At 29.2% G+C, this 15,355-nt stretch overlaps 1 protein-coding gene across 1 annotated transcript in view; it reads right to left on the bottom strand.

Moving 5' to 3' along the window:
* The window catches only part of LOC111632197 (signal recognition particle subunit SRP72-like), a 71,311-nt gene extending 57,326 nt beyond the window's left edge, over positions 1-13,985 (bottom strand). The window contains exon 1 of the mRNA XM_023376572.1: positions 13,789-13,985. Within this exon, the coding sequence (XP_023232340.1) occupies positions 13,789-13,888 (100 nt within the window). The 5' untranslated portion in view covers positions 13,889-13,985. The remainder of the gene's footprint in view (positions 1-13,788) is intronic.
* Between the last annotated feature and the right edge of the window lie 1,370 nt (positions 13,986-15,355).

Here is a 15,355-nt window from a genome sequence, read left to right as displayed (position 1 = left end):
AAAAAAAAAAAAAAAAACTAGCAAAAACTGCACAGAAATCAGAATAAATTAAATAAACTATAAACCAATAAAAAATAAATAAACTGAATTGAAAAATAGACTAGATCTGGTTTGAAAAAGACTAAAATGATAATACTGGCTTCTATTAATGAAAGTACCCAAAGATCTTCCTTCCCTTTTGCAGTTCCTCATCAGCATGAATCCTTTCCATGAATTCATGCAGAGTATACAGAGGAAGTTAACAGGTAGTCCTTTCAAGGAACGAATTTTAGACCCCACCTGTGACCTAATGTGACCTAGTTACACGCTTTGTTGGTTTCAATTTTGGTGGGGATGAAACATTTTGTTTTTAATATATATATATACAGAATAAAGATAAAAACAATATGAAAAATAATTCACTTTTATAACCACTTAAAATGTGGTTTTTTTGGACGAATGAACTGAAATGTGTCCTTCAAATCTGATATTCACCTAAGTTCAAGAATTACTGAGAATACAATTTTATTCTGGAATGTTACTGTGATTGATGTTGGAGAGTCCTAAATATTGGTATAAATTCTGTCACAGATTGTACCTTTACTGAAGAGGGATCGGCAAGAAATCCAATCTGAAATGCAATTAATTAAATAAAATATATGAGAAGTCTTCTGAGTAATTCTTGAATTTGGGGAATGTTGAATTCGAAGGACATAACACTTCAGTTTATTTGTTCAAAAAACCCCCCTTTTAAGTGGTTATAAAAGTGAATGATTATATCCAACAAATATTACTAGTTTAAGCTTCATAACAAAGAAAAATGTTTATAAATTGACGATAAAACTTTTATTTAGCTATTTAATTGAGACAATTCAGGAAAAGTTCTTAAATTTTCTGTGCAGGAAATGAGTGACTATTTTGTTTTAATTTGAGCCAAGGTGAGATCCATTAAATAATGTCAAAAAACATTTTAAAATAAAAACATATTCTTTTTTCTTTTTCAATTTCTTGTTTCTGTTTTCATAAAAATCGAAACCAGAGTTCTGTAACCAAGACTGACTCATCATTACTATGAGTGCATAATTGTGTAAGTTGACAGCAATGTAACAGTGACTGAAGTGATCAAACATAAAGTAAACATTTCAATTTCATTTTTAAAACAAAATTTCTGCATTTTGAAAACTTTTTGCAATTAATGCCTACAAGCTTAGTCAAGATGCTATTTCATTTTTTGTGGCTATTGCCTATTATTATTTTTCTACCCTAAATTTCCCCATAACTGCTTTCGTTTTCTCCAAACCTCATTCACACAGTCAGAGAAATTTTGTATCTCTATTTTAGCAATATTTTAAATGTCAAAAAATTATTTATAATAGGAATTTAAGTGAAAAACTAAATGTTCAAAAAATATCTATACAGTTATAAGAAATTATGTTAATTAAATTTATGAAAATAAATCATTTTACATTTTCCTAATTTTTCTGTCTATACAAATTAGTAATTTACTCTATTCTTTCAAAATTGTCAATTTTGAAAGAATAGAGTAAATTAAATAATTTAAGAAATAGGGTATCAAATATTAATCAATAATATATTATTAAATATATAATTACTCATTTGTGAGGATCTAGAATACCTCATAAACTAACTAAATTCATTTCACTATAAATTAAATTTTATATCAACTTATTCCAAAAGTAGTGTTATTTGTATTTCAAGATAGATTATGTTAAAACATAAATATATTCCATTATTACTGGGATCACAGACTACAGTTAAATTAAAAAATTCTTTAAATTCTGTAATCCTGCATTTACAAGTGTATAGTTATTCTATAAGAGACTCAATGATCCAAAATGTAAAATTCTAACTTCATTTATTCTGGTTGATTTCATACATTATAAGATGTACTTAGGACTGACTTTCATTTTTACACTTATTCATCAATAAGTTGTATTGGATCAACCATATCGTTAAATACAAAAGTACATAAACATGTCATGTTTATGTACTTTTGCTGATATAGTATACTATATCAGCAATTCAGTCACTATATATCGGCAAAGACAGGATTATGAAATTTAAAGAATTATTTAATATAAATGTATTTGAGCCAAATGATTGTCAGATTAAATTGGGCTATATTACAGCTAATATCTGGCAATCATTTGTATTTAATACAACTATCAGGTTTACAGATGTTTATAGGGACAATGTGGGTAAATATGAGACAGTCCAAAAAATGGGTAAATACGACATAGATGTGAAATTTTACTTAATCTATGTCTGATCTGTCCTGTACTAATACAAAACAAAGTTTATTTAGTGCTTTTTAACATATAACTTTTCTGAATAAAAATGACTACTTTCATTTAGTCTTTTTAATTTTTAAGAAACACAACAAAAATAGGTGCAATAACTTTTCTGTCAGTTCAACTAATTTTTGCTCTGTATATGTCTGCAAAAGACATGGATATTTAATTAGAAATTTGTATGTAGTATATAAACACAGCTTTCAACTGCTAGTTGTTTTTATTGCATATACAGTAGACATCCGACTCAATTGGGGACTGGGGTTGGTCGGATAATTGAAAAGTCGGATAACCAAAAAGTATGAAAAAATCCATTATTAGTGTAGTATATTATTATATCCCATGTAATTAGTATATTGCTATTAACCTACTTCGCGTTGAATTTTCCTCCATGTTAAGCCTAACAAAAATTTTTTAAAAATAATAATCGCCGCTATTGTATCGTTAAAAATTATTTTATTGCTCACAAAACAAACAACCACTCATAATTACAAAATTAAGCCTCGTTTAAATACTTGCCTCCCTTTCATGGTCGAGCCAATGTTGCCAGCTAAAACACATAAAAGTACTATTAAAGTAGCCAAGACATAGCCAAATATTGTAGTGCCACATCACTAGCGGACATTTGAATTTGCCGACTAGAACGCAGTCGGTTAACCGAGGTGACAGTTAAGCAGGGACGGTTAATCGATGCTCTACTGTATCATCTTTTGTCTGAGTTTTGTGCATTTCAAAATAAGATAAAAAATGAGACACACCATATTTTATTCACCAGTCATTAATTTCCATGAAACTTTTTTACTTTAGTTGTGCTGTATCATAGTAAAAATACTTCTTTGTTCTTATAGACGTGAGTTTTGAATGAAATAATAAAGATGCAAAACAATTATCAAAGAAAAAGTAAAAAGTAGGGTTAATGTGGATAAATATGAGACACTTTTCAAAACTGATGAATATTTAATCTTATCTACTGTACTTACTTCTAAATATCATGGAGCAATGTTTTATAAAAAAATGTCTTGCATTTAGCCTGTAGTACCTCATTATTAACCTCCCTGTTGGCATAGGCAAGTCCTTATAGTGATATAATAGATGTTTCATTTTTCACCTCCCAGTGTCTCATATTTTACTTTTTGAGGGTAAAATATGAGATAGAAAAAAATTTTTTGCTCAACATTTCTCATACATACAGGAAAAATGAATACCCTATTAGATTTTAACACCAACTGTAGACCTTGTCGTGTATTTTTCTTTTTAAAATACTAATCCTAACAAATGCTGTTACATAAGTTTTGAAAAGTGTCTCATATTTGCCTACATTGACCCTATATCAATGTATTCATTTACATGCCCTTTGTTTTTAATTGTTGTTCATTCAGCATGAACTGACAGTATGGTGCAGTACATCACAATGTTAGTACAGTAGAGCGTTGATTATCCAAATCAATTGGGAACTGGGGTTGTTTGTAAAATTGATTTTTCGGATAGCTGATTTAAATTTAAATTTATCTCTGTTGCATGTCACTTTGTGTTGAATTTTCAATGTTAAGCCTAACGAAAATTTTTATAATAATAATCGTGGCTATTGTATCGTTAAAAATTATTTCTTTATTTTGTACAAACAAAATAAATATATTGAAAAATATAAAAACAAAAAAATTATACTTTAGAAGTTAATCTAGTATCAAAAATGTTAGATTCAGCATGACACAGTCTGACTGGAACGCTTTCAATTAACCAACGTTTCGGTTGATCAGCATTCAGATAATCGATGCTCTACTGTATATACATACTGTATTTACCCAATTGCAAACCAACCTTTTTTTTTTAACTTTTTTCATAGTTCAAAAAATGTCCCTCAGCTTAGAATCAGTATCCCATTAATATGATTAGTGATTTGTTTTTTGTCTTTATACTACAACTAGCTGCAAGGACCCGCTTCGCTGGGTTTTTATTTGTATGTAATATAGTTTTATATATATATATATAAAAAAGACTGTTTTTCTAAGTAATCTAGAACCTAGCTGCAAGGACCCGCTTTGCTGGGCAAAAAGTAATGATATTGAAGATTAAGATAATTACATTATAGCTAATATTACCTGTTTTCATAGAATGCAAAAATTAGGTCCCCCGTTTCCAGACTAATTACAGAATTTTTACGTTTAGTCAAACAAACTATTTTCAACGTTTCTGGAACGTTTACAATCGTTCTATAATCGAACCAATATTCGAATTTTATGTTCAAATTTAATTCGAACAAAACATTCAAAATAGAAAGCCACTTTCAACCACTTTCAGCCTCATATCTCCTGCACCCTTATAGCTATCGAGACGCAACCACCCCTATGCACGAATGGACACTTGGGACTACCACATACAAACACCATTCACGTGTGATGTGTAGTTTTTGCGGAAAAGTGAAATATAGGGACACACACACGTCCATTTTTATATATATATATAGATAATAGAATATGTGAGCACTAAGTTTTGGCTGTATGGAAGCCTTATCCCACATTATTGATGCAGCTAGAGAAATTGCACTGAAATGGGTGAACACTGGTTTATTATAAAGACAGTAATGTTCAAAATGTATACCATTATTATAATAAACCAGTGTTCACCCATTTGTGTGTGATTTCTCTGGCTGCATCAATAGTGTATGATAAGTCCTCCATACAGCCTAAACTCAGTGCTCAGATATCATTAATACAGTTGGTAAAGTAGATGATGTCCTTTACCAATGTTGAAAGTTCAGAAAAATATTGTGAGAAGCCACCATAGATAAGTTTCCACAAATTTTCTGTGCATGCATGGAAAAGTATTTCTCAGGGCTGTGGAGTCGGAGTCGTGGAGTTTTGGTGTTTTAGCTGCAGTTGGAGTTGTCAAAAAATCCACTGACTCCGACTCCTTTTTATTTATCAACTTGTTATGTATATAAAATGGAAAAGTATTGGAATCGTGTCAAATTTGACCCTCCAAGTTTTTTTTTGCAAATCTACACATTTGGAGACCTCCCAAACCTCTCAAAAAAGTCAATAAAGGGAAAAAATTCACGTGCGCGTGTGTGTTGGTGTCTAATTTGTTTAATTTCTTTATTTTCTGTTCTGAGATATTAAACAATATCTCAGAATGGGTAAAATTTAAGAAACGAAATGTGGCACTGTAGCTTGTGTATAAATGGGCATTAATACTATTAAATTTTGGTTCTTAGTTAAAGATCGACAGGGTGAAGACATAAAAGTGGTCACGTGTCATATCTCTTAATAAATATTTCATTCGTTATTAGCATTTAAAATTTAAAAAAATAAAATAAAACTCATCTCTACCCTCAAAGTAAGCTTTTTTTGCCATTTTATAATAGCACAGTAAAACCTGTTAAGATGTTAGAATGTATATGGGGACATGATTTAGTTCAACCACTTTGATGCTTAATAACTAACTCCTGTGTTAAACCATCTGACTCCGATTCTGACCACAGAAATTATTAGGCTTCAAACAGGGTGTACGAAATCATGCCCCCTACACAGTCTAACATCCACACATATAGAAAAAACCTCGAATCATTTGCATATCTCGAAATTTCAAGGTGTTCTGAGTCCAAAAATGTAAAAATTTAGGAGGGGTCATTTTTTGACCGAGCACTACACGTTTCCTCTGTTAAATATAACAGCTGGAAAAGTAAAAATTATCAAATACATATTTATATATTGACTGTGTTATTTTATCAAAAACTTCATTAAGAAACTTCAGACTATGAGGTGTTAAATAAAATTAAAAGAAATATTTTAATTTTGCTAGTGCTTTCAACGTAAATATAAACCAAGTATTTAATACACCTAACAAGACTGTGTTATTACTTTAGAGGAGTCTTTTAGCTTTGGAATAAAAAGTTTCTATGCTCTATCTTTATTAAAACTCTATTTATTGAATCTTTTATTCTGAGGTCATGTGATGACATCAGAATTTCCGGATCACTTTCGGTAACAAATCCACCCCTGGTCGGAGTCAGATGGTAAGGAAAAGTCGGAGTCGGTAGATTTTTATGCAACTCCACAGCCCTGGTATTTCTAGAGAAGTCATCTCTGGTGTGTTTAAAAAGTGTTTGATCTCAAATGCCATTGACAGCACAGAAGATAATGCTCTGTATGAAAACAGCAACAAAGAATGAAGCGATGATGAATCTGAGTCATCTGATGAGAGCAATTAAATAGTGTACAATTTACAGTAGAGCATCGTTTATCCAAAAGCCGGTAATCCAAAACGTCGGTTAACCGAAAGCATTTCAGTCAGCAAATTGAAATTTTCGCTAGTGCTGTGGCACTGCAATCTTTGACTATATCTTGGGCTACTCCAATATTTTTTTTGTTAGTGTGTGTGTTTTAGCTGGCAGCCCTGGCATTTTTGTGTGGTGATTTTTTGAGGACTGTGTGTCATGCTGAATCGAACGTTTTTGATACTAAATCAACTTCTAAAGTATATATTTTTTGGTTTTTATATTTTTCAATATATTTATTTCGTTTGTAAAAACTAAAGAAATAATTTTTAACGATACAATAGCCACGATTATTATTTTAAAAAGTTTACGTTAGGCTTAACATCGACAAAAATTTAATGTGAAGCGACACGAAACGAAGAAAAATTTCAACTCAGGATAGGTTAATATATTTTTTCGTACATAATTGATTATCCGAAAAATAAGTTATCCGAACAACCCCAATCCCCAATTGATTCGGATAAACAACGCTCTACTGTATTTCTCATGCCTAATTAATAAATTTCCATTTGTTATTTATTTTCATTTTCAATTTCCTTGGGTTATCTTATAATCAAATAAATACGATATTAATATTTTTATGTACTGCACCATATACAGGGTGATTAGTGTTATTACCCGTCCGGTTTTCACCCGACAGTCCAGGAATCAACTCACTGTCTGGATGAACTACTAATCTTGTCTGGGAATATCGTGTGCAACCTGTCAACCTTTTTTTTTTTGCTTGTACAATTCGTATTCATACGTGTCTCCAATATCCAATAGAGTTAAGTCATCTGTAGTTGTTTTTTCTTTATTTAGTTACTTACATTACTCCTACCCAAGTCTCCCTAGTCCCTAACTGTAACTGATTTAGAATCAGCATGCATTGCACATTATTCTTTGCAATACAAAACGACATTGTGCATGAGTCAGGAACTTCTGTTCGAACAAACCTCACCTGCTGTCAGAGTCAGTGATTTTGAAAAGATGGCAACACTAAGGGTGATTCAAGTCATAAAAATTTTTAAAAATTAATAACTCACAAACTATTTACAGTAAGATGATGCAGTTTTCACAGAAATGCTTAGAAAGAAATGGGATTTTTTATGTGTAATAAAAATTTTAGTACCAAAATAGTTACATTTCTTGCCATAGATTGCACTTGAAAAAATTACATAATTTGTGTAGTTGTTACTAGAATTTACACTAAGAATTTTTTTATTCCTATTTTAGCAAATTTAAATGCTTTCAGTTTCCTACAGATTAAATTGGGCTATAATAGGGCTACTATTTAATTAAAATTTAATTATTAAATATTAGCCATATTATAACCAGATATAATCCAGTAGGTTATTTTGCCTTACTCATCTTTAATACATAACAAAAAAAAAAACTATTTTGGACTGAATAATCACAGTCAACAAATGATAAACTGCTTATAACAACATTAAGCAAAAGCAACAATAGAATGACTGAAACATCCTGCAAAATCTTTTTCAAGCAAGTTTGTACCAAAAAAAAAAAAAGTACAGTACTATGCAGTTGATGGGATATGAAAGGTGATGTTTACTTTGAACTATTAGAACCAGAAACCAATAACAGTAATATACAGTCAACAATTAGACCATCTACATGCTGCATTCCAGTATACATCAGTGTCAACCACAATCAATACAATGGTGAATGGTTTAATAAGCTTTTATTGAAACATCTGACAACCAATGTTCCCTCTAAGCTGCGCGACTGCACACTGCTCAAATTGTTGCCGCGCACAAGAATTTATGTGCCGCGCAGGCAAGCAGGCACACCGATTTGAATTGTTGTTTACTTATTTCTCACTCTGTCTGCAACATGATTATTGTTGCATATATTTTGATTAAATACATTAAATCATTGACAAAAGATAATATTTTATATAAAAGTACAATTTAAAATGAATTTTAATCTCTGCTTTATAATTAATTATTTTAATTTTTATAGGAAAAAATAAGATTTTATATATAAAAATTAAAATATATATATATTTTTTTGCTCAGAATCTGCTCAGCAAATTTTTTTTTTGCTCAGAGAAGTATATATTCCGCTCATCTACAAAAAAATTTAGAGGGAACCATCTTGTTAGGTTGCTGACAACCTAACAAGATGGTAGAAGCAAGCAGTGCTACATTGACATTTGAAGACTTATTTTGTCAAAATAACTTTGGGTTAATACAGATTAGTAGTAAAAATGGTGTTAATAATATAACCATGGAGGTGGTCATATTGCATTATCAGACTTCCACCATATCCACAGCCCAATTAGTATGACGTGCATCAGTTGCTGTATCAATAGACTCATTGGTGAATATCAAAACACATTTCTATACATTGCAGTTCACTGATGTGCTGTTTGATGCATACTGGAATATAACCAATGTTAGACTACATATTACAAAAGCAAGTGTTGACAATTACACTGGGAGGTTTTGAAACATCCATCCTATTCTCCAGATCTGGCTCCATCAAACTCTCACCTTTTCTAAAGTCCCTAAAATTATTCCAATTAAATTTGCAAACACAGATGATCTCAGAAATACAGTTGAAACACATATCATAACAAATTATGGAGAATACAAAACTGATTAAACATAAAAAATACATAATTTTTTATGTTAATCTGATATTTAAATCAAAAGTACAGCACACAGTGCCTAAAGGAAACATGGCCTAAAACATTAGTACATTATCTAGTTACAAGTGATAAACAAATAAGATCTGATTCCTTAATTTTGATAAAAGAACTGATGGATAGATATAGAGAACAGTGTTGTCTTTAGAACATAAGGGGCCCTGGGCCAGGACCAAGATCAAGATGATCCCCCCTTAAGGAAACAGAAACAATAGTATATTACATAAAGGTAAAGAAAATATGTCAATCTCAGATATGTATTTTTTAATAAAGCGGGATTTGCTATCGTGTACATTTCCTAGCATAGAGATCAGTCTTAGAATATTTTTAACTTTAATGATTACAAATTGTTCTGGTAAATGTTCATTTTCTATTTTGAAATTTATAAAAAATGTTCATTGTAATATGATGTCTCAATTGAGATTAAATAATCTTCCTATTATGAATATAGAATCAGATATAATTAATAAAGTAAATTTTGATAAATTACTTATAAATTTCACAGCAGCAAAATGCCAAAAAAAAAAAAAAAAATTTCGTACGTTTTCTTAGTTTTAAGATAATTTTTAACTATAAATAGGAGAAATAAAGTATTTGATATTTTTAATACAGCTGTCCCTTGATAATCTGACAGGTATGGAACCAAAGGGGTGTCAGATTACCAAAAGTGATTACATATTTGGCATTGTTTTGCTAGCAGTAGCCTACAATATTCCCGACTCCAAATGTTCGAACAGAACTGCTCATGGAAAACACACAAAATGTGTGTCATTGTGTAAGAATTAGGTGGGGAGATTCATGTCATGACATGCTTCTGTGCAAGCAAACATGTAACGGGGACGGGTACCTTGACGGGAGGTGCATTGGACTACTGAGCATGTTGGATTACAAAATGGACTAAGAAGGGACAGCTGTAATTTGTTTATTTCAATTCAACTATTTTTTATTTGTAACTTTATTACTTTCAGATTAGGGGGCCCCCTATAGCCTGGGGTGGCCTGGCCTAAAGACAGCACTGATAGAGAACAAATGTAAAGTTTAAAAACTTGAAATTGTGAAGTCAAATTGGGATTGGATTTAATAGAAGAATTTTGAGAAATTTTTCACTACATTTTTCATTAGTAAACATTGTAACAAATTTCATAATCCTACAGGAACTTTCTCTATCAAAAATTAAAAAAGTAACGAAGTCTGTTATATAACATTTACATAAAAGAAATTAAATTAAAAACTTGAATTAAATATATTTCAACAATTTAGTTAGCACAATTAAATCATATTTCATCTGACACCACTTTAAAATTTACCCACATATAAGTCATAATACTCTAAATAAAATAAAAAAATTGTGTTCTATGTTCTCATACATTTATTAACCAGTACAATGTGACACATACAATAAATTTTGTGATTATACTTGCTATGAAACAGTAATTATTAAAAAATAATGATAGTTTAATAAAATATATTGCTTTATATTGATATTAAATATTCCTCTCCATACTTTCAACTTAGGCTGTGAAAACATGCTTAAATACATTTAACTAAAAATATTATAAAAATTATGGAAATGAACAATATCAACTGCTAATGATGCAAAACTTATGATACAAATTGTTTAAATAATAACATAATCGGAATATATTATTATTTATAAATAAAAAAACAAAATCAAAATAATAATATATCCATTTAAACAAATCACTGTAAACTAGATTTTTGAGACAGGAAGAGCTGGTATTCAAGGACAGAACAAATTTTGTATCACAGAAAAGTTATCCTGACCTAGAAATACTAAAGCAATTTTAAAATAAAAGTGTTTTTATATTAATTTATATATTTTAATTATAAAATTTTATACATAAATTACTGTTAAATTATCTTTTAATAGCATATGCAATTATGCAGATTAAACTATCATTGATTTTATTGATTTCTTTTCTTACTTCTTTTGAGAACATACTATTTTCTGAAATACTATTTTAAACTGAAAATGTTGTCATTATCATCATTGTAAATTCTTTTTGTTTGCACCTATATTACATAGTAAACTCACCAAAATAAAAATATTTATTTTCAAAATATGTGAAAAATATATAGAATCAATTTAAACAAAAACAAATATATATATACATATTTTATCTGTTTAAGTTGATTTTTCTGTAAAATATTTTTGAATTAAATAAATAATCAGAAACAATGCCAAATCTAATTTTTCTAAAATCTTCATTTTAAAACATTATAGATTTTATAACATTTTCAAGTTTAAATTTTTCAATAATAAGCTGATAAATTTTAAAATTACAAAATTATTTTAAACTAATATAGAATAAGATAAAATTAACTCTATCCTTATAATATCTTATTTTAAATAAAATAACAAAACATGTATAACATTCAGAAATTTTATCTTTGCCTAAGAACAAAGGCACAAATATTAGAATTAAAGACAATCTCTACATGAGAGAAACTCAAACTTCAAATGAAAGCATGTCTTAATATAATAGAATACAATAACAATTGCAACTTTAGATTATTTTATTTTATGTAATTTTGAAATAATGCTATCTTAATACATAAATAAACTAATAAGAATAAAAAATTTCTCTCTCTTATTACGTGGATAAAAACTAAAATAACCTATGTTCAACTAGGTTATAAAACATACATGTATATTACTAATTCAAGAAATCAAGATTGCAGTGTGTGATATTTATGGGTTATCTATACTTTTTACTACATTTATAATAATAAAATAAATAATTTCAAGTCAATCCTTAACTGAAGTCTTTTATTTTAATTATATAATTCCTGTATGATGTAATTCAGTTAAATTTCTTTAAGGAAACAGTTCTCTCCTCTTACAGTATATGCTACTTTTTGTTATAAATTTCATTTAATTTTAAATCATATCATAAAGCCAAATTATTTTCAGGCTAAAATTAAGCTAAGTTTTAATTAATTAAATTATGAAATTTAGTATGAAGGTAAACAGCTTTTATTAAAAATGAATTCTAATCTGAAAATAATTTGCCTGTAGATATATTTGACTGCTAAAATCAAGGTATGGTTTATATTAAGCTAAGTTTTAATTAATTAAATTATGAAATTTAGTATGAAGGTAAACAGCTTTTATTAAAAATGAATTTTAATCTGAAAATAATTTGCCTGTAGATATATTTGACTGCTAAAATCAAGGTATGGTTTATTTTAAGTTCATTTAATTTGAACTTACTTATATTAATTATTAAAATGTTTTCTTCATTTTAATTTATCTGCATAAAATAACTTGAAAACTGATGTATTAATGGCAACATTAGTGACCATTTAACTATTTGACAATTCTCTCTCCAAATTTTTAAATTCCTATGGTCTTGATTTGCACAAATTATTATTAATGTATGTATGCTTCAGAAAAACAATCTCCATGTATTTAACAATTACACTACAGGTATATACAGATTCTTGATTATAAAAATATAAATAATTTTACATCATTTTATTTTTGTGTTTTATATTTTTATGCATTTGTTTTAATTCATAATTATAACAATTGGTTTCTTATTTATATTAGTATCATATATAGTTAAAACTTCACATTAGGTAGGAAATTTACAAAGAAATTTTTAAATAATGTGTAGACACCCACAACTAAATTTTTCTTAATGCTCTGACAAGTGAGTTTAATTTTTTATTTTCAAAAGCAGGGTTTGTTTCTAATGCTCTATATCAGTGTTTCTCAACCTCTAATAAATCACCGCTCCCTTCATGAAAACCATTACATAGTATCGCCCCCTTCATTTCAAAATTCCGATGCTGAGGGCCAAGGCTAACGCCAAATTCGTACTGCATCGAATAGACTAGTGACTAGTATAATGTTATTTGTTTAATTATTGTATGATATAATGAATAAAATATCTAATTATTATTAATATAATGTTTTACTATATTGCCCAGAAAATTGTTTTTCACCCCCCAAAATATAAATTGTTACTAATCGCCCCTCAACATGGAAAAACGCCCCCCATTGAGAAACACTGCTCTACATAAACAAAAACTGGCTAAAGAATATAGGGCTATCCCATTTACAAAACTTTACTATAAAAATCTCAATTTGTCTTATATATTTTTCGAAGTTCATTGGAAATCAAATTTATTAAAACAATTCTGAACAAAATCTCTCATTTCAGTGTATACATATAAGCACTTAACATTGAAAGATTGGATTGTATCCAAAATCATTAAATCTGTAATATTTGTTTTAATATCTATGTCACTATCAGATAGACAGTCGCAATAAATTTAGGTTAACATACTGATCAAAAGTATACTACAATAAGAAAGAAAATGCACTTTTCAATCAGATCAATATTAATTATCTATGATTCATAATGTAATTACTTCACAGAACTATAGTATTTTCTTAATAAAGGATTATCCAAAATCAAAATGTTTTCAGAAAATCTGTATATAAAACGTTTTTCTTTTTAAATACAGTATTAAATCAAGTGTTTCATCTCTGATAGAATCACATGTAGAAATTACTCTTAATTAATTTAATTTTTGCTTACTTTTGTTTACAGTTTTCAAAGCTCGATCGTATTCGCCATTTTGTCCCGATCGATTTAATTCGGCAAACAACGATGCTAAATTGCTAGGTGCTTGACTCATTTTTGCAAACAGCTGTATGATTCTTATTCCATCTTCTGCTTGACCACCACGTTTACTACAGAACAAATCTCTGACGTTTACATTCAGAATTATTAAGTGTTGCCAGATTTCTATATTCATTTCTATTCTTATTTCAATGAATTATTTAGAATAAATTAAATGTTCGTTTTATTTTTTTATAACGTGTTATTACATTAATAATAATTTAAACGTTACATTAGTCCTGCGAACATTAACCAAGTAAAAAAAATTTTTTTTTAAATTTCAATTACGAGATCGATCAAGTCCATAATGAAACGGTGGCTATTTTTTTATTTAATTCTTTCCTCCCTGTGGACCTCTATTTTAGTAGGCCCATTATGGGTTCGACCAGGCCCACAATGGGGAGACCGGGTGGTGATGGACGGGGCCGACATATCCGCCCGGATTCCCCAGAGAGGTAGGCTGTCACTTTTCCGCTCGGCCATCCGGCCGCCATCAAAACCAACGGTGGCACTAGTCTCTCTTTTACATAAACGCAATTTGAATACAGAAAACTTTTAGGAATTTAATATGATTAACAAATTAACGAATAATTTCCTTATTATTTATTTTACATTATAGAAAATCAACAACACATGCTCAGGAATTACAATTGACTTTTACTTTTCTGGCTGTTATGTATAACAGAGGGATAGTATGGCGATCGGTCAATAATGACCCCAAGATTTTTACATTTTTTGAATTCGAAGCTTGAAACTTCGAGAAATGCAAAAAAGTTGGGATTTTTTCCTGTGTACAGATGCTAGTGTGTGGGAAAGTTTAACTTTCATTCCATTTGTCGAAAATTTCTGAAATTTTGCAGGGATGTTTGTTTATTAGAAACATTGATGATCTTTAATCACCAAAATTTAATAGCAAGAGGGTGGGGTGGAGTGGGGTGAGAGTGTTATGTGTCATATCTCAAGTGGGGTCGGACTTAATGAAGATTTCACTCGTTATTAGCATTTGCATTTTTCTTTCAAACTTTTATAACACTTCTACCCTCAAAATTAAGATTTTTGTATTTTATAATAATTAATATAAAAAGTTTTTTAAATCTCATAACAGATAAATTTGACTGTGGCGCTAACTTTTTTGCTGGGAAAAGTTCTCAACTCGTTGCTGGATTTTTATACAGACATAATTTATTTTTTTCCAATCGTTATATAGTGTATATGATAGTGTATACGATTTATGTATCCGTTTTCATAAAAATTTGTCTTTCCACTTTTTCCCCGAGACTACAAATATTCGAGTACAAAGTAACCGGTTTCGACTTATTTCTACTTAAGTAGTAGTTAAATAATTAAGCGATTAGGGAATTGGGGACACAAATAAAACCCTGCTGAAAGAGCTGGAATTTTACTTAAACAAAAGCTTAACCGAACCAATCTATAGCCGATTACAGTGGGGACTGATTTCTTCGAATACTATATTAGATGTAAT

This window comes from Centruroides sculpturatus, unplaced genomic scaffold (genome assembly GCF_000671375.1).
Source record: "Centruroides sculpturatus isolate CEXI.00-Female unplaced genomic scaffold, Cexi_2.0 scaffold631, whole genome shotgun sequence".
Taxonomy (NCBI): Eukaryota; Metazoa; Arthropoda; class Arachnida; order Scorpiones; family Buthidae; genus Centruroides; species Centruroides sculpturatus.
Note: the sequence above shows the minus strand (reverse complement) of the source record. Positions and strands in the feature narration are given on the sequence as shown.